This window comes from Mobula hypostoma, chromosome 21, assembly GCF_963921235.1.
Source record: "Mobula hypostoma chromosome 21, sMobHyp1.1, whole genome shotgun sequence".
NCBI lineage: Eukaryota > Metazoa > Chordata > Chondrichthyes > Myliobatiformes > Myliobatidae > Mobula > Mobula hypostoma.
This window is the reverse complement of record NC_086117.1, coordinates 22,955,491-22,981,680: the sequence shown is the minus strand read 5'-3', so window position 1 is coordinate 22,981,680 and position 26,190 is coordinate 22,955,491. Positions and strand designations below refer to the sequence as shown.

General features: G+C 40.4%; 1 protein-coding gene across 2 annotated transcripts in view; it reads right to left on the bottom strand.

Annotated features, from left to right (window-relative positions):
• The window catches only part of col27a1b (collagen, type XXVII, alpha 1b), a 483,649-nt gene that overhangs the window by 250,979 nt on the left and 206,480 nt on the right, over positions 1–26,190 (bottom strand). For both annotated transcript variants that reach the window (XR_010021219.1, XM_063073617.1), the window contains exons 14-17: positions 22,810–22,854; positions 12,438–12,491; positions 10,382–10,426; positions 2,839–2,892 (exon numbers count right to left, since the gene is read on the bottom strand). Coding sequence is in view for 1 of the 2 variants with exons in the window: in XM_063073617.1 (XP_062929687.1) it covers positions 2,839–2,892; positions 10,382–10,426; positions 12,438–12,491; positions 22,810–22,854 (198 nt within the window). In the remaining variant the exon portion in view is untranslated. The remainder of the gene's footprint in view (positions 1–2,838; positions 2,893–10,381; positions 10,427–12,437; positions 12,492–22,809; positions 22,855–26,190) is intronic.

Here is a 26,190-nt window from a genome sequence, read left to right as displayed (position 1 = left end):
GAAAACCCTTTGAGGCTGATGCCCATTAATATAGCTCAAATTTAACACAGCTGATGCCTGTTCATTATTTAATACTATATCATGAAAGCCATCTTATCCCTTCAACCAGAAATATATTTGTAACTGTTCCAATAGCGAAGCATCTCTTCCTTCACAGCACCAAAGGTAGTACTGTATCCTAAGCCGGCTTCGCTTGTGCCAACTTAAACAAGACAAAACCTAGGAGATTTCCACATAACTGTTGCTGTAACCTCCACATAACTGGAAGTTTAGGAAAGTTGGTCAGAAGAACTGAAGGAGAAATTTATTTTTGAGATACAGTGTGGTAACAGGCCATTCTAGCCCAACGAGCCCACACTGCCCAATTACCCCAACTGATCAGTTAACCTACTAACCTGTACATCTCAGAATGTGGGAGGAAACTGGAGCACCCAGAGGAAACTCACACAGTCATGGGGAGAACATACAAATTCCTTCTAACCAGCAGCGGGAATTGAACCCAGGTCACTCGTACCGTAAAGCTAACTGCTACGCAACAGTGTTGCCTGAAATGTTACTCTACAATGACAGACTCCCTTTTTGAACCCTCAAAGTCTTCCCTCCATTTGCAAAGATACAAAGAATACTTAGTCCTTATCCGTATGGTTTTGTGATCTGACACTGGACTTAGTATCATTCCTCCCACCGTTAATCCCGAGGATGAGTGCAGCACCTCAGTCAAGTGTTTTGAAAACAGCTCCTTCTCTTGTAACAAGAACCACCATGAAGCACATGAACAGCAATGTTGTAAGACCAACTCAGTTCTCCCTCCAGGTTATTTATCATATTGGTTTGGATATTTTTATTGTTCCTCTTTTGATACTGATTAGTTACCTAACAGGACTGTCACTACAGACCCTTCAACAGTTCAAAGGAGAGAATCACCTCTAATGTTTCATGGCGACTGCGGCTGGGAAATAAATGTGACTACGCTAGTGACGAGCCCACTGTCATCACCAGCACTCTCTTACCCTACACTTAGAAAGTGTAGATGGAACTGGGGAGCTCCTGACATTGCTCAACTGTGTTAAACAGGCAAAGCGCTCAGCTGAAATATGACACAAACTCCTGATTTGGTGGCATATACTTTACAACGCTGCACAAATTCAAAATCTATGTATCTTAGCAGATTCAAAACTCAGCTGCTGGTATTTTTGTATATTTTGAAATTCCTGGTGATATGGAGTGATGGTTGGAATGGTGGTATAGAGTGATCGTGTGGCATGATGGTACGGAGTGGTGGTGTGGAAAGATAGTATGGAAAGGTGGTGTGGAGTGATGGTGTGGAGTGGTGATGTGGAGTGATGGTGTGGAGTGATGGTGTGGAGTGATGGTGTGGAGTGATGGTGTGGAGTGGTGATGTGGAGTGATGGTGTGGAGTGATGGTGTGGAGTGATGGTGTGGAGTGATGGTATGGAGTGATGGTGTGGAATGGTGGTATTGAGTGGCGGTGTGGAGTGATGGTGTGGAGTGGCGGTGTGGAAAGATGGTGTGAAGTGATGGTGTGGAGTGATGGTGTGGAATGGTGGTGTGGAAAGATGGTATGGAAGGTGGTGTAGAGTGGTGATATAGAGTGATGGTATGGAGTGATGGTGTGGAGTGATCGTGTGACGTGATGGTACAGAGCGGTGCTGTGGAAAGATGGTATGGAAAGGTGGTGTAGAGTGGTGATATGGAGTGATCTTATGGAGTGATGGTGTGGAGTGATGGTGTGGAGTGGTGATGTGGAGTGATGGTGTGGAGTGATGGTGTGGAGTGGTGGTGTGGAGTGATAGTGTGGAGTGATGGTGTGGAGTGGTGGTGTGGAGTGATGGTGTGGAGTGATGGTGTGGAGTGGTGATGTGGAGTGATGGTGTGGAGTGATGGTGTGGAGTGGTGATGTGGAGTGATGGTGTGGAGTGATGGTGTGGAGTGGTGGTGTGGAGTGATGGTGTGGAGTGATGGTGTGGAGTGGTGATGTGGAGTGATGGTGTGGAGTGATGGTGTGGAGTGGTGATGTGGAGTGATGGTGTGGAGTGATGGTGTGGAGTGATGGTGTGGAGTGATGGTGTGGAGTGGTGGTGTGGAGTGATGGTGTGGAGTGATGGTGTGGAGTGGTGATGTGGAGTGATGGTGTGGAGTGATGGTGTGGAGTGGTGATGTGGAGTGATGGTGTGGAGTGGTGGTGTGGAGTGATGGTGTGGAGTGATGTTGTGGAGTGGTGATGTGGAGTGATGGTGTGGAGTGATGGTGTGGAGTGGTGATGTGGAGTGATGGTGTGGAGTGATGGTGTGGAGTGGTGGTGTGGAGTGATGGTATAAGTAAGAACCAATATTCAGCCTGTTGTGTAACATTGCCTGACTGTCACCCTGACACTTCATTGCTTCTGAGGGATGAGCAGCACTGTTCTCATTGTGTCAGGTAAACCAGGTATTTCTGTCTGCAAATCTTGCACCAACAACACTTTAAACACTTTTAAAAAATAGATGTATTTTATATTGTGATTCAGATTTCAAAGATTTAAATCTGACAGAATTTAGAACAGTACAGACTCTTATCTTGGCAATTTGGTTCATTTATCAAGGCCATGACTAATTTATGAAGGAAATAAATTCAGAAATAAACTCTAGTCATTTTTCATGCATCCTTGATAAATAACTCTGGCATAAAAAAGGCACTACAGTTTACTTGCAAGGAAAGACTGAAAAAGGGGTTTTATTAATACCAGTGATTGCTGTTTAAACCCGAGATATAAACTGGGGAATAAATAGGTCGAATTAATCAAGTTGAAACTCAATATCAAACCATTGTCTAACTTACCTTATCACCAGGGAAACCCGGTTCTCCTGGTATTCCTGGAATGCCCTCGTCACCCTAGACTCACAGTACAAGACAACATACTGTTAGATCATTGCTACCTTGCCTAAACACTGAAGCACACAATAAATCTGTCACATTGCCTCATAAATCTTAATGTAATGGATGTCAAACCATTTGAGTGTCATTCTAAACATAGCTTACAAGGAAACATATTACGATATTGTTTCGTTATTCTGGATTTAGTTGTGGACATTTCTCCATCATTCTACCATTGCTCTACCATCATTCATAACATGAACAATGTACATTAACAACAACAAAGTTAGTTGCAGCTTTATCACTACAGACAATGCACAACTGCAAAGCATTGAACTGAAGCAAAATATAGCAAACACAGAAATGGGAAGAAGTGCCAACAATGCTGCAAATTCTGAGCAAGTTTGACAGCATCTTTGTACGGAAGAGGATTGGTAGCAGCAGAATGCTAGAGATGATAAAAATAGCAATGAGTATTCACTGAAAGAAATCTCTGGTAGATTGACGGTGAACAGAGAAGAAGCCCTTTTGTTGTTTTGAGATGGAAAGTAACAACATGTAGAAAATGGAATGGATATGGTTGACTAGGATGCCAGAAATTCCTTGACACAGGAACAAGGAAACCATGTAAAAATGCTGGTGAGGAAGCTGGCATCACTGGAAAAATGGAATAGGAAAAAAATTTCCATTGGAGCTCAATGTAAGTTTATTTTTTGACCAGGTGGACCAGATCCTTCTGTATACAGTTCACCAAGATGGAAGTTCCACATTCACTCCCATCTTTCAATTCTCATTCCACACCACTCCCCCCATTGTTTTGTGACATTTCTTCCTCTTGGTCTTCAACTGTTGCTATTTCCCGTATCACAGATCTTTCCTGTTGTTTTCATTATTCTTTGATTCTTATCTTACCTCAAGTATTTCTCAATTCTGATTAAAGGTCACTGACTGAAAACATTAATTATTTTTCTTTCTCCACAGATGCTGCCTGACCCTTCAGTATTCTGTGTTTTTAATTTCCACAGATTTCCAGCACAAATGATATATTACACACACGAGCAAGACTGCAGATGACGGAAAGCCAAATGAACACACACAAAATCTGGGCAGAACACAATAGGTTGAGCAGCATCTATGGAAATGAATAGATAGTCATGGTTTGGTGATGAGACCTTTCTTCAAGACTAAAGAGTCTCGGCCCAAAATGCTGACTATCTATTCATTTCCATAGATGCTGCCTGACCTTCTGAGTTCCTCCAGCACTTTGTGCGTGTTGCTGTGAATAGTACTTTAGTTGTTTTCCTTTCACCAATCCTTCTGCTAATAAGATGAAGTAACCTGTCATGTATCTTTTTATGTGGTCAAGTGGTTAAGGCATTGGACTAGAGACCTGAAGGTCGTGAGTTCGAGTCCCAGCCGAGGCAACGTGTGTTGTGTCCTTGAGCAAGGCACTTAATCACACATTGCTCTGCGACGACACTGGTACCAAGCTGTATGGGTCCTAATGCCCTTCCTTTGGACAACATTGGTGTCATGGACAGGGGAGACTTGCAGCATGGGCAACTGCTGGCCTTCCATACAACCTTGCCCAGGCCTGCGCCCTGGAGAGTGAAGACTTTCCAGGCGCAGATCCATGGTCTCGCAAGACTATCAGATGCCTTTACTATCTTTTCATATTGATCCACTATTATTCGCTTACCGATTCATTCACATAAAGCCCTCAAAATTATGAAATGGCCAATCAATAAATCTCACTTGGTACCAATGAACTCAAGACTTGTGATTGCAGCTCAGGAATGGAGAAGAAAGAGAAATGAAAGTATTCTTGCGCTGGTGGGGGTACAGAGGCAATTCAACAGGATGGTGTCTGGATAAGAACAATAGTTATAAAGAGAAACTAGATGGCCCATATTTGTCTTCCCTGGATCAAAGGAGATAGAGGGATGACCTTTTATAGAACAGGATTTCCAACCTGGGGTCTGTGGACCCCTTGCTTAATGGTATTGGTCCATGGCATAAAGAAAGTTGGGAATCGATGTTATAGAGGAATATAAAGTTATGATGGGTATAGATAAGCAATAGTCTTTTTCTCATAGTGAGGGTGGTCCAAGACATGAGGCAATAGGGTTTAAAGTGAGTAGTAGAGGATTCAGGGGAGATCTGAGAGGAAGATTCTTTCACACAAAGGAAGAAAGCTGGAGCCCGGAGTGAACTACCTCAAGAGCGGCGAAGGCAGATATTTTCACAACACGCATCTAGACAACAACTCCTCTTGCCAAACTTAGAAGGCTACAGATTTGTGTAGATGTAATGGGCAGTGTGTATGTGGTGGGTCGAAGAGCCTGTCTGTTCATTGGATGATGAAACATCTCTAATTCATGATTACCCTGGGTTTTTTTCAGGCTGAAGGATGAAGAATGCTGCCAAGTCTAATTGATCTTTATAATAAGATATGAGTGAAACCAAGTGGCTCTTTTGACGTCTATAACTTTCAGAGATCAAAGAGTCCTTTCTGTTTACCCTTTCATGAATATTTCAAAAAGCCCTGGTTCTCTGACAAAAACAAGCACTTTTTTAACGCAAGTACCCACATCCAAGATTTTTCGGCATATTTGAGTTGAAACGAACTTGTCCATTTTACTTTGAGTACAGATCTTAAAGATTTTCAAATGATAACTTGGCAGTTATCGCGTAGAGGTAACACTGCAGGCAGGTCAATGCAGCAAACAAACAAGAAGCTTTTGCCTAGAAATTGTAGTGCATTCTTAAAATGGGGAGGCAATGACATATTTCGTTTTGTAGCCCTCATATTAAAATTTCATGCAGCTCAATTTAGATATGCTTGGCAATATTTTCAGAGGGAAGTTTGTGAGATAATAGCAACAGCTTCTGTTGAGCCTCTGCAGTGACTTGGAGATTGGGTTGGGGCATCAGAGAAGAATACTGAGAGATGAGGAGACTGCTCTGTTCTTGGTGGTGGTAGGGGGAGAGGAAATTAGGAGACGTGTTGGGAGGAACATCAGCACACAGGGTTATGGATAGGAGTGGAATCAGGGATTGGAAGCACATTAGGAGATGTGGAATTTACAGTAGATAAGGACCAGCAGTGGGTTTGCATCCACAGGTAGGTGAGAGAAGGGGAGGGGGGAGGGAAAAAAAATCACAAAATGAAGTGGTGGGGGGAATGTTGCCAGGACTAAAGGAAGGAATTCATTTATTTCACTGAATCCTAGTTTGACACATTGCTGGTAACATCATGTTATCCTGGGATTGCCCTATGTCAGGATTCCCCAGCACCATGTAGTCGATGGGTGCTCTAATTTGCCAACAGAAGCTTGCACAGGGAATGACATTATCCGTTCTGCATGAGTGAATGTTGTCACAAATCCAATAAAATTTTCAGATTAATGGAAAACAACCCAGATCAAATTGATATTTGTGAGGAAAAAATATCCAGTTGAGCATCTGGTCTCAGCTCCAGAACAGTACTCCTTCTCTCAAGAACTTTTTTCATATTGCCTCTTAAAGGTAAGGATTGATTGTTTATGAGTTGATTTCAATGTTATTTCACCACTGCTAAAATTGTTTAAACCACTGCAGTAAAGCTAAACCAAATGTAGACATTCCATTTTAAAAAAACTATCTAAATTAAAACAGTGGAAGCAAATAGATCTTGAACTTGCTGCTTTGGAATAAAACCCATTTTAGAAGCCACTGGACTTTCAGCGAAACTTAGGTGGGGTGGTCACCATAATAGATGGCTCATCGCTAACATTTTGCAGGTAAAATAAAAATCAAATCTACCGCATATTTTTAACTTCTCAAAACATTTAGATTATTGAAATACAAAATATAATAAAAGACTGAAAAATATAATTTCTATCCCAGTTGAGTAGTTACATTAACAGACATCTTTTGTAGTTTAGTCTAGCAGTCAAAACGATAATAAGATTTTTAATAGTGATGGAGATTAGTAAAAATCTACCTGAATGTTGACATTTAACAATCAATGTTTAACTTCTTTATTTCATGTTAGATAGAAATCAAAGATTTCTTGAAATTACACACATTATTTAGTTGGACTTTTAATATAATAAATGTAAAACAATTATGTTAAATGCAGATTATTAATTTTGGGACCACTCAAAGAAACTCCATAAGCAAATGACTGAATATTATCTTCCTGGAACTTCTTTTAAACAAAGGCTATGTAACTGCATGGCCAAGAATGTGTGAGAATATACTTATTTTGGTCAAGCTAGAAAATAATTATATATAGATTGCTGAGACAAATAGCACAGTCCTTATGATGTCATTATACTCCTTAATCAATCTTTCGTTGTCTTATTGATCTGATATGAGGATTTAACAGCAATTTACAAAATGTACAGCAGAGCCTACTCCCATTTGGATAAACAGGGCAGCACTGTGAGGATTATGTTGCTTGATTTCTCAAGTGCCTTCAGTACCATGCAGTCCTCATCACTGGGGGATAAGCTCTGTTCAGTGCAGGCTGGCACTTCCATTGTATCCTGGATAATGGACGACCTGACTGGCAGACCACAATTTGTGCTGCTTCAGAGCTGTGTGTCAGACGTGGCTATAAGCTGCGCTGATGCCCCACAGGGGACTATGTTGGCTCCCTTCCTGTTTACCCTGTGTACCTCGGACTAGTAACAACAATGAGTCACTCAGTCATGTCATTGGCAGAAACTCTCTGATGACTGAGTAATAGTTGGGTGTATAAAGGGAGGACGGGAGGATGAATATAGGGCCCTGGCAGAGGACTTCGTCAAACTGTTCAAGCTGAATCATCTGCAGTTCAACATCAGTAACACAAAGGAGGTGGTGATGGACTTTAGGAAGACTAAGCCTACACTGCTCCCTGTTACTATTGATGGTGAGGACGTGGGTGTGGTGAGGATATACAAGTACCGGGGGGTGCACCTGGATGACAGACTTGAGTGCAGCACCAACACAGAGGCTGTGTACAAGAAGCGCCAGAAACACCTCTACTTCCTGAGGAGACTGAGATCCTTTGGAGTATGTGGGCTTCTCCTTCACATGTTCTACCAGTCTGTTGTCGCCAGTACAATCTTCTATGCAGTGGTGTGCTGGGGCAATGATATCAAAACGGGTGATGCCAACAGCCTCAATAAACTGATTAGAAAGGCTGGCTCTGTTACAGGAATCCAACTGGACACACTGGGGGTTGTGGTCTAACAAAGGACCCTACGGAAAATCCTGGCAATTCTGGACAAAGTTTCTCACCCTCTGTGAGCCACCTTGGCTGAACAGAGGAGCACTTTTAGTAATAGACTAAGTCAATGCACTGCTCCAAAGAGTGCTATATGAGGTCATTCTTACCCACGGACGTTAGACTCTGTAATGAGTCAACCTACAGGTGGGGAAGTGATGACCCCCTTCTGTTAGACTGCTTGAGATAACTTATTTTTTATTTTTTTCTTATTTCTCTTCTAATATTTGTATGTTTGTATATCTGTGCACTTGTAATGTTACAGAGACACTGTAATTTTCTTTGGGTTCAATAAAGTATCTGTCTATCTACAAAAATGTTTTTAGCGCACAAAACATTTATAAAAAAAATGTTTTCCGTGAAAGACTATCAACTCCTGTACATGTAGAATAATGAGCAAAGAATGTTTCCCCCCAAGTCATAAAATCAAAATAAACTTTTATCACGCAAACCTAGTTCATTACACAATGGTGGTTAAATATGATGTTTAGCTATTTATATATAAGCCTGAGGGGTTGCAATGTGTCAGGATTGAATTGCCCGGCTTCTTTCTATAAAAATAGTAGCATTACTGCTTTTCCCAAAAAGGAATTATTATGGTGGTATTTTGTTATTCTGAAAACATGCCACATATAAAATATTCTGAGCAATCATATTGAAAAACCAATACATGAGAATGAAGATCAATGCTGAAAGCCAGCTCTGATAAACCAGGTCAACATATATCTTCAGAGAATACCAGGCCACAACATACATTAGTTTCTTACAGCAAGAATACTTCAGTAGTATTCATAATATTTGATGGGTGAATTAGTAAATTTGAAGTCAGCACAACATATTGGTAGGTGAACATGCTGGGCTACAGACGTTAGTTAAAGATTTTTCCCCATAATTCCTATGAATTAAGTTTCCAAACTTAGACGTGCATCAATATTTCCAAAAAGAGAGAAAAGGGGTATTTAAAATATGATTTAGAGCTTCTGGTTTTTATCTTCTTTCAAACAAGAAAGCACTGAAAATAGAATACGAACAGGAGTTAACACACACAAAATGCTAGAGTAACTTAGCAGACCAGGGAGCATCTTTGGAAAAGAGTACGGTCTAAATTCAGGCCGAGAGCCTTCATCAGGACTGGAGGGAAAGAAAAGAAGAGGAGTAGAGTTGAAAGGTGGGGGCAGGGGAGGGAGAAACACAAGGTGATAGGTGAAAGAGCTGGGAAGTTGATTGGTGAAAGAGATACAGGGCTGGAGAATGGGGAGTCTGATAGGAGAGGACAGAAGGCCATGGAAGAAAGAAAAGGGGGTGGAGCAGCAGAGGGAGGTGATGGGCAGGCAAGGAGATAAGGTAAGAGAGGGAAAAGGGGATGGGGATGGGGAATGGTGAAGGTGGGGGGGCATTACTGGAAGTCGAAATCGACATTCATGCCATCAGGTTGGAGGCTACCCAGATGGAATATGAGATGTACCTCCAACCTGAGTGTGGCCTCATCACAACTTTAGAGGAGGCCAAGGACTGACATATCGGAATGGGAATGGGAAGTGGAATTAAAATGGGTGGCCACTGGGAGATGCTCGGCGAAGCCCCACATTTTAACTCTACTCTGCATCTGTTTTCCTCCAGTCCTGCTGAAGGGCCTCAGCCCAAAAGGTTGACTGTACTCTTTTCCATACTCTGTACTCTGCTGCCTGGCCTGTTGAGCTCCTCCAGCACTTTGTGTGCATTGCTTGGACTTCCAGCATCTGAAGATTTTCCCTTGTTTGTGATAGGAACCGGAGTAACCTGCTCTGCTGTTCTATGTGATCATGCCTGATCATCGGAATTCAATACCATGTCCCTGCTGTTCCCCCATACCCCTCTCTTCCCAAAAAATAGCAACAGCAATCTGCTTCTCTGTTTCCTTAGGTTAATAGAAAATGGGGCTTATACAACTGTGACAAATACAACAAACTCCACTGCAGTGCAATAATGGAACATTAGACGTTGTTTTGCAAATTATTACGAAACTAAAATTAAAAAAGAATTAAAGGCAAAATTAGGGGGAAATAAACTCATTGCTAAAGAAAAACTCAATATTAGATAGATACAAGGCGGAAAATGTTATTTTTAAATCAGCGCATACATCAATACAGTTTAGCAACAGAGAGAATTCAATACTATGCTTTGGAATTATTATGCAATAGGGAATATTAAACTTGTGTTGGAAGGATGCATTAATATTTCATCAGTGCAATAAGGGAGTATTCAGATCACCTTATCACCTTTCAATCCTGGTTCTCCAGGGTTTCCCATCAGCCCCTAGGAAGATAAGCAAAAAACTTAGAAAACAGCACATGGATGTCATATTCTTGAAGTATAAGTTATTAACATACATTTAAAAAAAACTAAACTGGATTGAATTCATTGGTAGAATGTCATAGCTCACTCCATTGAGATGTACCCACAACTAAATATCTCACTTCAAGGACACATTATTTCATGTTCTCGTTATTTATTGCTATTTATTTATATTTGCATTTGCACTCTAGTTGATCTTCCATTGATTCTGTTATAGTTACTATTCTATTGATTTGCTGAGTATGCCCACAGAAAAATTAATCTCAGGGTTGTATACAGTGACATATATGTACTTTGACGATAACATTTTGAACTTTTAACTTCAACTTCAGTGAATGATTTTTAGCCCAAATGGTGGAAAAGTTCACTCTATGTATACACGACCTCTCATGAAAATATCACAGAAAGGTTTCACAGTGACTTAGGCCCAACATCATTTATCTATCACTTACAGAGCAGCATGCAGATGTTATTTACTATGTAACACCAACTTGTATTAACCAAGCACTTTTTTATTTTGTGAAACACCTCAAAAGCAGAAGAACACGTAATTAAAATCTGCCCAAGTCACAAAAGAACGTTCATAGAAGAATGCTTCAATGGGTAACTGAGCTCAACCTCAACAGGGGGACGAATTTAAGGAGCAAGTTCCAGAGCTCAGGGAACTGGCAGTTGAAGGCACAGTGATTTTTAAGAGGCTAGAAGCACATAGAAACAGGATTGTAATGCTAGAAGAGAATACAGAGAAATGCTTGGGAGGGAGAGGATGTAAACTATTAAAACTGATATGTCTTTTAATAAGATGCCACTGTATGTCAGCAAGTAAAGAGAGGCCAGATGAATGGGAATTAGTGTGAATTAGGCCAAGTAAGCAAATTTTGGAATTCACTCAATTTTAGGCAGAATGGAAGATATCAGGCTGGAGAGGAATATGTTTAAATAATGAGAAAGGAGTGAGAAAGTCATGAATGAAGGATTCAGCGGTAAATGAATCAGAATATATTAAATGGGAATAAATGGTCTCAGTGATGGCGTTGTACCCAGTCAAAATACGTCCACTTCCATCATTGTTTATGGAAGCAGTACTTCACACATTGAACACCAAACATAATTTTCTCTGCAATTTTTCATTACTTTTTCATAGGTCATAAAGTAAATTGAACTTCGGTAAAAATGAAGAAAGAGTACTTGAAGCAAATACAAAGGCAAAATGAGAAATCTCACAGAAATACTTATTTAATTGAGCAGCAGATATTCACCCCTTGCCATACTTCTACCAAACTAAATTTAATTGGTATTTGAGTCTGAAAATTAGAATGCAATAAGAAAACATTCGTGAATTTCTCAGGCGTTTGATGTAGAGTGTTTTTAACATGGTAATATATTGCAGTTTATATTTGGCCCCTTGCTATACAAGTAAACATCCACACAATATATACCGTATGCACTGAAATTTTATGGATATTCATTTGAGAGATGCTACTTGCTTCTAAGAGAGGCACACATTAATAAATTTCACAATTTTATACTAATATGAAGAGTATCCAAAGTAAAGTGGTGTCTTAGATATGTATACCTTGAAATTCATCCCTAATAACACTGAACACGCTGTAATCATGACAATGTTCTAAAATTGGAATCTATTTCACTGAAGTCAATGTTGCACTGCATGTCACTTTCATACAATTATCATATATATTAACTACTATACAGGCTTTGAACTGTATAAAATATGATATACTATATGTATACTCAGTCTATTGTTTATGACAAATAATTTGACCATAATAAAATATCACTTGAAAATTTCTTCAGATGTACTGCGAAGAGCATTCTAGCTGGTTGCATCACTGCCTGGTAATGGTGGGGCAGGTTGGGGGGTGGTTGGTGTTGGAGACTACTTTACAGGATTGAAGTAAGCTGCAGAGAGAAAAATCAATTAACAAAATGAGTGTTGATGCAACCATCTCACCTTTGGTCCAGGTCGTCCAGGCCTGCCCATTTTCCCAATTCTCCCCATATCACCCTGTGAAAAACAGGAAAGACAAATCAATGGTTTGTTGCGATGTTCACCGGCAAATAAAACAGTTAATGAAAAGAAATCACAAGAATTATCGGGTCCTCAGTTCAGCTGAAACATGCTAGTCCTACATACTTGATAATTGTCAAGCATTTCCAGATCAGATACAACTCCAAGCTTTTTTTGACAGCATATTGCAAAACTTTGCTTCCAGTTACTGTTGGCACAGAGCGTTCCCATTTTTTACTTATGACAGCTTTGAGGAATTATCTTGCAAGCGTCTAGAGAATAAACCAATTGTTAACTATTGGCTAAATTTTGAACATTTGCACTATACACTTCCACCTTCTGGGAGCAGAATTAATACAATCCACAACATAATACTTAAAAACTACTAACATCAGTCACACAATAAACTCCTGCACGTTGATACCACCTATAATATCACCAATTATATGCATTTATATAGAACTTCTAAAAATAAAAAAATCCATTTGAGGCTCTTCAACTTGTTAATTGTTAGCACAAGTTAAATCTGTGGTTGTTTTGTGGTTAATTTAGAAATACATCTGAGTATATAAACATTAAAGAATTGTTTCCACTGTTTACAACACTGCTTATAATACTACAACACTGAAGATGTGGGATAGATTATTTTGTATAAAAATTTTTAGTTTGCATCTAAGCAATTCAAACATAAAGAATAAATGCTGGAAATACTCAACAAGCCCAGCAATATCACCAGAACTTTCTTTGTGGCCATGGGTACAATTCTTCTTCATCATCATGGTAGGTAAATAACTTGAACATTAATTCTACTGATCTCTTCAAGGATGTTGCCTAACGTATGAGTATTTCTGTAATTTTCTGTTTTTCAGATTCCTGGTATGTAATCCAAATAATGCACAAATTACCAAATGGTTATAACATTTCTAAGTAAGCACTTTGAAAGCTATGCTTTTAAGTGGCATGGGAAACATGTGCAAATATTCATTGGTTATTCCTTGAGATGTTCCAAAATCGTGAAAAGTGCCATATAGAGGCAGTTCTTTTTATTTCTCTGAGGCTTATGGGAAACCACAGGGCCAGAACTGTGCAACAGACAGAAGAAAACAATCTGATTAAACTGGATCCTTTCTTGTGCTTTTGTAATAATTTACTTTTTGTTTACTTACAGCCCTTTCAAAAGGGAAGATTCTTGTGAGATTAGTTTGTTTGTTAATACCAGGATGACCACTGTTTCCCGACTAGTCTAATTACAAGAACAGACTTACAAAGGGTATTTATTTTGTGATACAGCATGGTATAGACCCTTCTGGCTCTTTGAGCTGTGCTGTCCCAGCAACTACTGGCAACCCCGACTTAACCCTACCCTAACCACAGGACAATTTACAATGAGCAACTACCCTACCCGGTATGCCTTTGGACTGTGATAGGAAACCAGAGCACCCAGAGAAAACACAGAGATCCCACAGTGAGAACATAGAGACATAGAAAACCTACAGCACAATACAGGCCCTTCGGCCCACAAAGCTGTGCCGAACATGTCCTTACCTTAGAAATTACCTAGGGTTTCCCATAGCCCTCTATTTTTCTGAGCTCCATGTACCTGTCCAGGAGTCTCTTAAAAGACCCTATTGCATCCCATTCCACGCTCTCACCACTCTCTGCATAAAAAACCTACCCCTGACATCTCCTCTGTACCTACTTCCAAACACCTTAAAACTGTGTCCTCTTGTGGCAGCCATTTCAGCCCTGGGAAAAAGCCTCTGACTATCCACACGATCAATGCCTCTCATCATCTTATACACCTCTATCAGGTCACCTCTCATCCTCTGTTGCTCCAAGGAGAAAAAGCCGAGTTCACTCAACCTATTCTCATAAGGCATGCTCCCCAATCTAGGCAACATCCCTGTAAAGAACATACAAAGACTCCTTACAGACGGTGCCAGAACGAACTGTAAACTCTGACGCCCCGAGCTGTAACAGCACTGCGCTAACTGCTACACTGCCATGGTGTCCATTAGCTGCTCTTTCTGTCTATTGCATACCCTACCCAGCATAGAACAAGCAAAATGTGGTTTTAATAATGAGTTTATGCTGTATGCTTGGCAATACAACTGTGGTAAACTAAGATCCGTTTGGACTTCAGCAGGAGATCATCTCTTACAGGATAGACCTCCCCTAACTCTTCTGCATCAGCTGGGATATAATTGCAACCTCATTATTGCATGCTTAAAAACTAATTTCTTACACACTTCTGAAAAGCATTTAACTATTAATACTAATGGACCCATCAGGATAAGTTGCTTTCAAATGCATTGACTAATATTTCAAGAAGGCTTATGGGATGCTGGTTTTCTTTAGCAATAACATCTCCTCCCTGCTGATAAATCCCCCAAGCGGACCACAACCTTGTCGTAGGGTTTGGAGGCTTGTGTGCCTCAATGACCTGGAGAGCTACGTCGCCTACAGTCAGGGCCTTCTGCTTTGGCTGTTTGGGTCATCCATGCCCTTTGAACAGGTTAAAGGTTAGAGGCTAGACTAAGGGTGATCTGCTGGTTCATGGGTTCGTGGGACCAGTACTGGTCAAAAAATATTCTTATGGGAAACAGCGATGAAGAATCCTCATATAATCTGTATGTGATGGTATGTACCGAGATGGAGGTCTTTCATCACCCTAAACGTTAGCAGCATAACGGGAAGAAAAGAAGTCACTGACAACAGAGACAGGCTCACCACAAAGATATATGCTTAGCCCACTGTTCCAATACCTTTGTCCCCATGACGGTGTAGCTAAGCACAGCTCAAACAGCATTCACAAGCTCGCTGCTGGGATGGGAATGAGGAGGTGTGCGGGAGTGCAACAGATCAGCTGGTTGAGCGGTGCCATTGCAACAACCTCACGCTCAACTTCGGCAAGACTGAGGAACTGATTGAGGACTTCAGGAAGGTGGAGTCGGGAGATCATTGCGCGATCAGCGGTGGGAAGGGCGAGCAGCTTCAACCTCCTGAGTGTCAGCATCTCGGAGGATCTGTCCTGGATCCAAGCACATTGGCGCAATCGTGAAGTCATCACACCAGCAGTCCTACTTCCCTAGGACCTTGAAGAGATTTAGTATGTCACCAAAGATGCCAGCAATTTTCTATGGATTTATGGTGGAGAGCATTCAGACTGGTTGCATCACTGCCTGATATGAAGACTCCAGTTCAGATTTGAAAACACCTGTAGAGGGTTATAGACTCAACCAGTCTTAAAGACCTCTTCAAGAGTAGGTGCGTCAAGAAGCAGTATCCATCACTAAGGATCATCTTCATCAGAGACATGCCCTCTTCTCATTACTATCAGAAAGGAGGATGTACAGGAGCCCGAAGATCCACTCTCAAAGATTCAGAAACAGCTTCTTCCCCTTCACCACCATATTTCTGAATGGCAAATGAGTCCATGAACACTATCTCATTATTCCTTTCTTCTTGCAACATCTATTTACTAACTACAATCAGTTTAAGTTTTTGCACCGCTGTGCAAAACAACAGTTTTTCAGTTAAAGTAAGACGGTGAGACTAAAACCTGATTTTGATCCCTGATTCAGACTCTGGGTTATTTTCCGAAGACAAGAATCTTTTCTTTCCTGCCTTGCTCAGGGTTTGACAGGATCAGCGGATGCAGTGCGCGCTGCAGCATCACCACTGTAACACTCTATCGTAAAGGGACTGTGGATCTCATTCATAAGTCTTTGTGGTAGGACACATTTCTACATCATCTGGCAAGTTCAGTGTGGTTTGTGGCAGACTGCATACTTCAGTGTGTGGGTAAATGTGGCCCTTTAACTAGCTCTGCGAGACTAACCAATGAATCAAATCAAGCGGAAAGAAAGGGACCTAACTTTTCCTAACATCTCTTTTAATCAGCTTTGCACTAAGAATAGCTTTCCACTAATGCACCCTCCACTTGTGAAAAGCGTTACATGTTCTTGTGCAGATGGCAACAAAAACTGCACAGTCAAATTTCCCAGCAGGCAAGTTTCCTAACAAGCACAAGTTGTGCTTTCGAATGTTCCTCTATTTTCTATGGCGTAGCGCTGAAAAAGACAGCAAGCTGTGATTTTCTTTTAAAGCACTAAAGTTGCTGTGGTTCTCAGAAGCTGATCTACATTGGCCCTTCTAGAATCAATTGCAGTTACTGGGTTGCATTCCTAGCGACGATCATGTTTTTACAATATGTTATAAAGTTTCCCATGAAAGGAGGAATGAAACTAAGGATTCACATTGCAGTAAGGAAGCTGAAGTTCAGCTGCAAAGCCCAAGTTGCTGAGATTTCAGTTCTGACAGTTAGTCGGGGAGCCTCATCATTCAGTAGAACCTCCAAGTTGTAACCTCATACCCAAGTTACACTACAGCTGCTAAAATGATTTTCAGCAATGTAAACTTTGGCAGGTACGCGATCTATTAAAAAATTGTTAAAATGTGTTCACGAAAAGAAAAATCCTTCTGAAGTAACAATCAGCAGATTGTGGACTTGCTTAACATTGCAAATTTTTTGAGGGAGCAACCAAAACTTTACTTCATCTAAACTAAAAATTTGAGAAAAAAATATTGTTTTAACTGTTTGTTTTGAAGTTTCATGCAGACTGAATGCTTCTTTAGGTGAAGAAGCATAACTAGAGGCTGCAGATGCATAAATTGAATAGCATCTGTAGGGGTAAGGTCCTGATGGAGAGTTTCAACCCAAGCTATAGATAATTCTTCACCCTCCTCCAATGGAAAAAGCAAGGATGTAATGTTGAAACTTTATAAAGCATTAGTGAAGCCTCAGTTGGAGTATTGTGAGCAGTTTTGGACCCCTAATCTTAGAAAAGATGTGCTGAAACTGGAGACCATTCAAAGGAGATTCACGAAAATGATTCCAGGATTGAATAGCTTGTCATATGAAGAGCATTTGATAGCTCTGTACTTGTATTCCCTTGGAATTCATAAGAATGAGAGATGACATTGAAACCAATGGAATGGTGAAAGGCCTTGGTAGAGTGAATATGGAGAGGATGTTTCCTATAGTGGGAGACTTTAAGACCAGAGGACACAGCCTCAGAATAGAGGGGTGTCCTTTTAGAATGGAGATGAGGAGGAATTCCTTTTGCTAGAGAATGGTGAGTCGGTGGAATTATTTGCCAAAGGCAGCTTTAGCGGCCGAGTCTTTATGTATATTTAAGGTAGAGGTTGATAGATTCTTGATTGGTCAGGGCATGAAGGGATATGGGGAGGAAAGCAGGAGACTGGGGCTGAGAGGAAAATTGGACCAGCCATGATGAAATGGCGGGGTAGACTCCACGGGCCAAATAGCCTAATTCTGCTCCTATATCTTTATAGTCTTTGGACTCCCGTTTATGGTCTTATGGACTCCCCTCCCACACAGATGCTGCTTGATTCACCGAGTTCCACTGAAAAAGCTAGTGGTTTTTATTACTCTGGTTATAAAAAGTCTCTCTCCACAACTGTCTGAAAATATGTTTTTGTACGTCAGTGTTTACACTAATAATGTTTTCTGAAGTGTTTTTAAGAGAACTACCTGGAGATAACTAAACCAACTAATAACCCGTTATTCTAGTAATACACAGTAGCTACACCTTCACCTGGTATTTAACAGTCTTCAAAATATAACAGGCTCAGTATTTTTAGAAGCCTAAGATTTAAACTGTTAGCTTGAAAGTTTGTTATTTGTTTACTACGGAGATCTATATCAAAGAAAAAAGGACATTTTCCATATCATAGAGAAGTACAGCACAGAAGTAGGCCCTTTGGCCCATCCAGTCTATGCCGAACCATTTAAACTGCCTCCGTCCATTGACCTGCTCCGGGACCATAGCCCTCCATACCCCTACCATCCATGTACCCATCCACACTCCTCTTAAACATCGTAATCCAGCTCACAAGCACCACTTGTGCTGGCAGCTCATTCAACACTTCCACGTCCCTCTGAAAGAAGTTTCCCCCATGTTCCTCTTAAACTTTCCCCTTTCATCCCTAACCTAATATGTTGTTAACACTATGTACAAGAATATTGCTCACAATTACGTTCAGTTCCACATATTCAGTTCCATTGACTTCAGCTGAGCACAACTAGGGGCTAATACATGGGTGTATTTACCCTGTTATGGAGCAAAGATAAATCTTTACCCACAGTCAGCTCTTGGCCACTTCTTTAGCTCATCTACTGTTCAATAGGAAGGTAGGTCTCCGTGTGCAATGGCCTATTGTTCGCTGCTCCCGTATTCGAGTGGTTTCTCTCTCCCTCGATGTTGTTGGAGGATATTACTGAAGTTCTGTGATTTATGGATTGGACTGTGAACTCTTTCAGCTTGTTATGTTGCTTATTTCATATTCTCTGTTTTCATCTGTTTTTTTCTTGTTGACGTTTTGGTGCAATTTGTTAGTTTTTTGTCAGGAGGTTTGGTGTCCTTGCTGTTAGCGCGATTTATTTTTCTGCGTGGGGAGGTGTGATGTTTTTGTTGCCACTTGTACAACTTTTTTTTCGTGTGTGGGGGGGGGTTGATGCTCTTGTTGACGTTTGGCACGATTTGTTAGTTTTTTTGTGCGAGATGAGGGAGCTTGGGGTTTGGTGTTCTTGACGTTTGCACGATTTGTTTTTCTGTGTGGGGGGGCGGTTTGATGTTGCCATTAGCATGATTTGTTTTTATTGTGTGGGGGAGGGATTGATGTTTTTCTTTGAATGGCCTCCATGGTTTTCTGTGTTTCATGGTTATCTGGAGAAGACAAATCTCAGAGTTGGATACTGCATACATACTTGGATAATAAATAAACCTTTGAACTTTGAACCTTTATTCCTGCTTCTCATTCTGTTTAACCTATAAACTCCCAGATGTTACTCTGCTTACACCTGCTTGATCTCAGTCCTTGCGCAGTCCATTTGGTTGTTTTCATTGCCTAAAATGGTGGTCAAATAATTTAGTGATTCACCTAGCAACGGCACTGGGTGACGTAGAAGTACGTGGGAGGGACGAGGAGTCTATACTCATCTCTTGTCAGATACTGAAGCATGTACCACCAGGCTCAGGGACTGCTTCTATCCCAGTATTACCAGACTAAAGAACAGGCCTTTTGTACAATAAGATAGACACTTGGCCTCACAATCTACCTCATAATGATCTTACACTTTAGCATTTTATTATTTGTTATTTATTGGCAATGTAGCACAGAGTAGGCCCTCCCAGCCCTTCCATCATCGCCGCCCCACCAACCCCGATTTAACCCCAACCTAATCACGGGACAATTTACAATGACCAATTAACCTACTCGGTACGTCTTTGGACCGTGGGACAAAACCGGTGCAACCGGGAAAAAAAAACAGACTCCTAACAGAGAACACCAGGATTAAAATCCCAACTCCGATATCCCGAGCTGTAATAGTGTCGCATGAACCACTACATGACTGTGGTGTCCCTTTCTCAGTAGCTTTTATACTTTATTCTGCATTCTTATTGTTCCACCTTGTTCTTTCTCAGTGCTCTGTGTAATGGTTTGACCTGTATAAACAGTATGCAAGACAAAGTTTTCATAGTATGTTGGTATATGTTGGCCAAGTGGTTAAGGCATTCATCTAGTGATCTGAAGGTCGCTAGTTCGGGCCTCAGCTATGGCAGCGTATTTGTGTCCTTGAGCAAGGCACTTAACCACACATTGCTCTAGTGTCTGTGCGAGGAGTGGTGCCCCACACAGACTTCCAATCTGCACCTTGTAAGGCATGAAAATGCCTGACGCAGGCCTCTCATGGTCTGAGTCAACGTTCCCTTCCTGCTCCTGGTATATGTGACAATAGTAAACCAGTACCAATAGCTTATCTTATGAATTTCAGGGAGAGGATGATATTCTCTTTTTGAATTCAAGTTAGTAATCATCAAGGTGTGAAATGTGTTAACCTTTATCCCGCTATTAAGTGTTCTTTGTCTAATACTTGGACTTTGTGTAGAGAACTAAAGTCAAATCAGAGGCTATGAATGAAAGTCAGGAAACTACAATATTGTTGTGATAAGGAAACTTAATGATGCACTTCCCAGAAGACAGTTGCACAAGAAAATATAACTTTTAAAGTTATATTTTCTTAGCAGCCTGAAGGCAAGGAAAGCGGAAACTGTCACAATGGATGAAGCAGACCGATCACACCCAGTGGATTTCGGCAAATCCCTAGCTTCATTCTGAGCAACAGCTTTTGAGTCCACGGATTGAGGGACCTGTGAGCCACAGCTGGCTGTTCATGGACACCTCAAGCTTCACAGCCAGTTGCAGGTATTCTTTCTTAAATATAAAAGCGACTGGGTTTACTTTATCATCACATAAAAATGATGTTTCAATATTCAGAACAAAAGTGCAAGGAACGGCGTCATTTTAAATCACACTGAGTTCACTACTTACAGCACGTTGTACGTATTTGATTGTAAAGTATTAATGTTGCAAGTGGCTACCTTTAGATCTAATTTTCATTAAATAATTATCATCTCGTGCTCAAAATTCAATGGGAAAATTAAAGTTGTGTTAAAGTGAATTGCAAAGAAAGAACCCAGTTCAATTTCCTACTGGACAGGTTCAAAACAGTGAACGTCTACAACCACTTTTGCAGGATTTTTTTCACAAAAGGTTACAAATGGGTCCAATTTCTAGGCACCAATGCTTTTCCTCGATCATTTGCACTCTCACTGCAAAAACCTTTGAACTGTCCAGTTAACATCTGCAGAAATTCAGTTGGTGATTAATTACACTGAGAACCTGTTGAATGGTTATTAACAAATTTTCCTTACTCGTGGAATTCCACCAAGCACTCTTTGCCATTTTTGTTTTGAGAAAATACAGTCTGGTGGTTTAAATTTAGAATACAATTGCCAGCACTTGGTGGTTTTTGCAGTCATAATAATGCCCTCACGAAATTTTCATAAGGAAAATCAGCTTCATTGTTTTCAAGATCAAACCGTAGAACAAAATGTGCAAAATTTAACAGCAGAGGAGACCTTTAAAAAACGGTATATGTTTAGCAATTCCTTTTTATTAAAAGCACTATGCATTGTTAAAAGAAAGATCACATATCTTGCAATTTTGAGGTTCTCTTTAGTATATACGAAGTAATTCTCTAAAGTTGTTATGTTTAAACCTGAATGATATTTTAGGAAATGTAATTGAAACTGACAAGAGAAAGCTGTCTTTTAAAAGGAGCTTATTACATAAGGATACAAACAACAAAGAAATGTATTTATCTATTTATTGTGATACAATGTGGAAAAGGCATGTTGCTAAGCAATCCCCCAGTTTAACCCTAGTCTAATCAACGGCCAATTTACAATTTCTACAATGAGAAATTAACCTACTAACTGGTTGGTCCTTGGACTGTGGGAGGGCAACATGCAAACTCCTTACAGACAGGAGTGGGGATTGAACTCAGGTCGCTAGTGCTGTAAAGCGTTGTGCTAACCACTACGCTACCATGCTGTGCTATTTAAATGTGCATTATTGCTTGGCTTCTAAAAGGTTGATCCTGCAGCATCAAAAATGCAACTATGTGAATCTTTTAAAGACTGACCTCGAGGTTGCCTTCTTTACTATTTTCAATTTAAAAATAAATTAGGAGAGGTGTGAATGCTTGTTTCTATCCAACTGTGTATGAGAATAAGGAGAGTTAAGGAGAAAATTAAGGAGGAGCAATTATAGATAATCCAGAGTACAAGAAAGAAAAAAGAAATTGTGTAGGGTGGGGAGGTGGTTGCAAAGGGTAACCCTCAAAATTGGAAGTGTTTAATTTCAGTTTAAACTGTGCATGGAAGTGTTTAATTAACGTTTCATGTATTTTGGTCTTTAATACAGTATCACAAAGCAAATACATTCACAATATTGCACATTATTGTGTCAATGTCTGCTGAAAGCAGAGTTTTGATCGAAGAAACAGTGACTTTTTTTGGGAAAGAGTTATTCCCTTAGAGCTACAAGAGTTAAAAAAATACCCCTTTATTGAAGTAAGCAAAAGTATTAAATGCCAGAGGTGAATAAAATGATCTGACATTTTAAACAGCACAAGTGTTAACAGCTTTAATGATATTCTACTAAATATAATTATCTATGAACTAGTATTTGCAATTTAATATTCATTCCATACTTGTGTTAAGAGTATAATGTGTTACAATGTTTTTGATTTTGCCTGAACAACAAACCACTATTCTCTGTGCATTTCGCAGTTTCACTAATAGTTTCAAATACAACAAATGCAAACTGCTGAATAGGAAATAAATAACAGCATTGAACTAGTTAAGGACTGCTTGTTACTTACAACCAATCCACGAACGCCAGGAGGGCCTGGGGCTCCCAAATCTCCCTGTAAGCAAAGTTCAGAAGATTATTGGTTCTTTTCTAAACAAATGGGAGTTTGAAAGTGGCTAGTGCTCTGAAAGCAGAGCCTCAAGGGGGAAGACCTGGTTCCCTCCCTAGCCTGTGTAATCTGCAACTCCCATCTACAGAAGGCATGCTAATAAATGGAGCCCAGCTATTTCCACTCAGCATTCAAACAGAGGCTTGCTTGTTGTCCCGTTTCAGTGGGCTACAGTTATGTGCGAGCCAGATTTCCTCCATTCCACCAGTGGGACTGCGGGAACACTTCAGTGAAAGAGATAACTATAACCACCCAGTAGCCAGCAATCTTTTTTTTGGTAGATGAATTGATGCAAACTGGAATAAAACCAGTGCAGATTCCTAAGTAAAATACAGAATGTGGATAGAACGGATGTTTCTGTTAGCAAAATCTCTGCTAGTTTAATCTTGTGAATAAAACTTTGAATGACACAGACTTCAATCCAAATGAACAGCAAACACTAAATTACAGGCTCTGAATTTTGCATTATTGTATTAACACAGACTAAATCATCCTTTTGTACCATACATACTAATTATAATGTTCCCATCTCCAAATTACTTTCTTACACATTAAAATTATACCAGCAGTACTAATTATAATTCCAGGGCAGCATACTGCTCTCCCACAGCACTAACAATGATGTAATTTTCTTCAGATATCTATAATGACTAAAATGTGGCACTGTCACGTCACAGATCATTAACACCACTTAATTGTGTAGGGAATTACCATATGTGCGACCCAAATTAATGATATACTTGCAGTTCATGAGATATGCAGCAAAACTTCAGTATTAAGACATCTGATTCATAATTGTTACCACTTCAGTTGTATTTTGAGGGAGGGAGGTGGCTTGTTGGCAGTTGTCAACCAAGTTAAACTCTCATGACCATGAAAAGAAAAGTGACAGATTTTGGATGGACAGCATTAGGTAATTTAAATATGCAATAAACCAGACAGCATCCATTGAGGGAGAAATGGAATTAGCATTTAGGTCAATGTAGTAAATGTTGTTGACATATAACTGTTGCTGTTGACATGTAACTGTTGTTGTTATATATCTTCAGATAAGAAGACACTGATGATGTTGGTTCCTAGTCATTAATTCTTTACTGCTTTTATAAAATAAGAACTCAAGGACAAATGTTCCCATAATAGTGAAAGATAAGGTCAACAAATTCAAACAACGCCAGAGGTCAATGGATATTCAGATTTGTGTAAAAAAATTCTCTGGCTGATTTTGCAATCTGGAAAAAAGGGAGGCCTTATAGGAGTGAAGAATATGTTCGAGGAGGGAGTACTTGAAAATATTTAGAAAAGAGGAATGAAATAGCACTCACAAGCAAGATTAAGGAAAATCATAAAGCACTTTATAAGTATATTAAAGGCAAGTGGCTTACAAGGGAAAGACTAGGGCACTGTGGCAATCTGTATATGGATCGATGAGCAGAAGTGGGGTCTTAATTGAATACTTCCCATCTGTATTTATTATAGGAAAAGATTTTAAAATTGGAGAATTGAGGGATAGGACTAGTGGAAGTCCTGTACACAATTACTATTGAAAAGGATGTCACAGTGGGTTTAAATGCAGTTAAGTCCCAAGAGCCTAATGAGATCATTTACAGACTACTGTGGGAGGCAAGCGGGCAGGCTGCTGGGACTCTTGACAAAAATTTTCAAATCTTCTCTGGCCATAGACATGGTACCAAATGACTGCCGGCCAGATGAAGCGGTACCTTTTTCAAAAAGGTCAGCAGGATGACCAGTCTAACTTTGATGGGAGGTTATTTAGAAAAAATAACGGGAAATGAGCTCAGTTTGTTTTCCCTAGAGTAAAGGAGACTGAGATGTGACACAATAGATGTACAGAAAATAATGTTGTTCAGAAAGCGAATAGTGTGTTGGCGTTCATCAATCGTGGGATTGAGTTCAACAGCTGTGAGGTAATGTTACAGCTATATAAGACCTTGGTCAGACCCCACTTGGAGTACTGTGTTCAGTTCTGGTCACCTCACTACAGGAAGAATGTGGATACTATAGAAAGAGTGCAGAGGAGATCTACCAGGACGTTGCCTTGATTGGAGAACATGTCTTATGAGAACAGGTTGAGTGAACTTGGTCTTTTCTCCTTGGAGAGATGGAGGATGAAAGGTGACCTGATAGAGGTGTATAAGATGATGAGAGACATTGATCGTGTGGATAGTCAGAGGCTTTTTCTCAGGGCTGAAATGGCTAACACATGGGGGCATAAGTTTTAAGGTGCTTGGAAGCAGGTATAAGGGGGATGTCAGAGGGAAATTTTTCACATGGAGAGTGGTGGGTGTGTGGAATGCATTGCCAGTAACAGTGGTAGAGGCCGATATAATAGGGTCTTATAAGAGACTTTTAGATAGGTACATGGAGCTTAGAAAAATAGAGGGCTATGCGGTAGGGTAATTCTAGGCAGCTTCTAGAGTAGGTTACATGGGTGGCACAACATTGTGGGTCAAAGGACCTGTAATATGCTGTAGATTTACTCTATCTGTAGAGAAACAGATAGAGTAAATATTTAGTGTTTGTTTCCCAATGATAAGGGTTTTCTAAAGCTAGAGGGTTAACCAAATGTGACGAAATGCTTTGAGAGGTTGGTCATGAAATATATAAACTCCTGCCTGAGGAAAAACCTCGATCCTTTCCAATTTGCCTACTGTCACAACAGGTCAACAGCAGATGCCGTTCACTGGCTCTCCACTCAGCTCTGAAACACACGGACAATGAAAATGCTCGTGCCAGGATGGTCCTTATGGGTCACAGCTCAGCATTCAACACCATCATCCCCTTGAAGCTCATCACTAAGCCCCAACCCCTGGGCCTTGGTACCTCCCTGTGCAACTGGATCCTTGATTTCCTCACTGGCAGATCCCAGTCAGTACAGCTTGACGGCATCATCTCCACCACAATTCCCATCAGCACGGGTGCACCACAGGGATGTGAACTTATCCCCCTTCTCTACTCGTTTTACACTTATGATTGCGAGGCTAAGTACAGCTCCAATGCTGCTTTAAGTTTGCTGATGACACTACTGCGGTTGGTGGAATCAAAGACGGCAATGAACTGGTATACAGGAAATATACTTGAGTAGCCTCTCAGTCGGTGTCAGCTAAGCCAAATAGATGATTATTGACTACAGGAGGAAGAAGCTAGAGGTCCATGAATCAGTCCTCATTTAGGGAACAGAAGTGGAGAGGATCAGTAGCTTTAAATTCCTTGGTGTCAACATATCAGAGGATCAGTCCTGGGACCAGCAGGCAAGTTCATCAC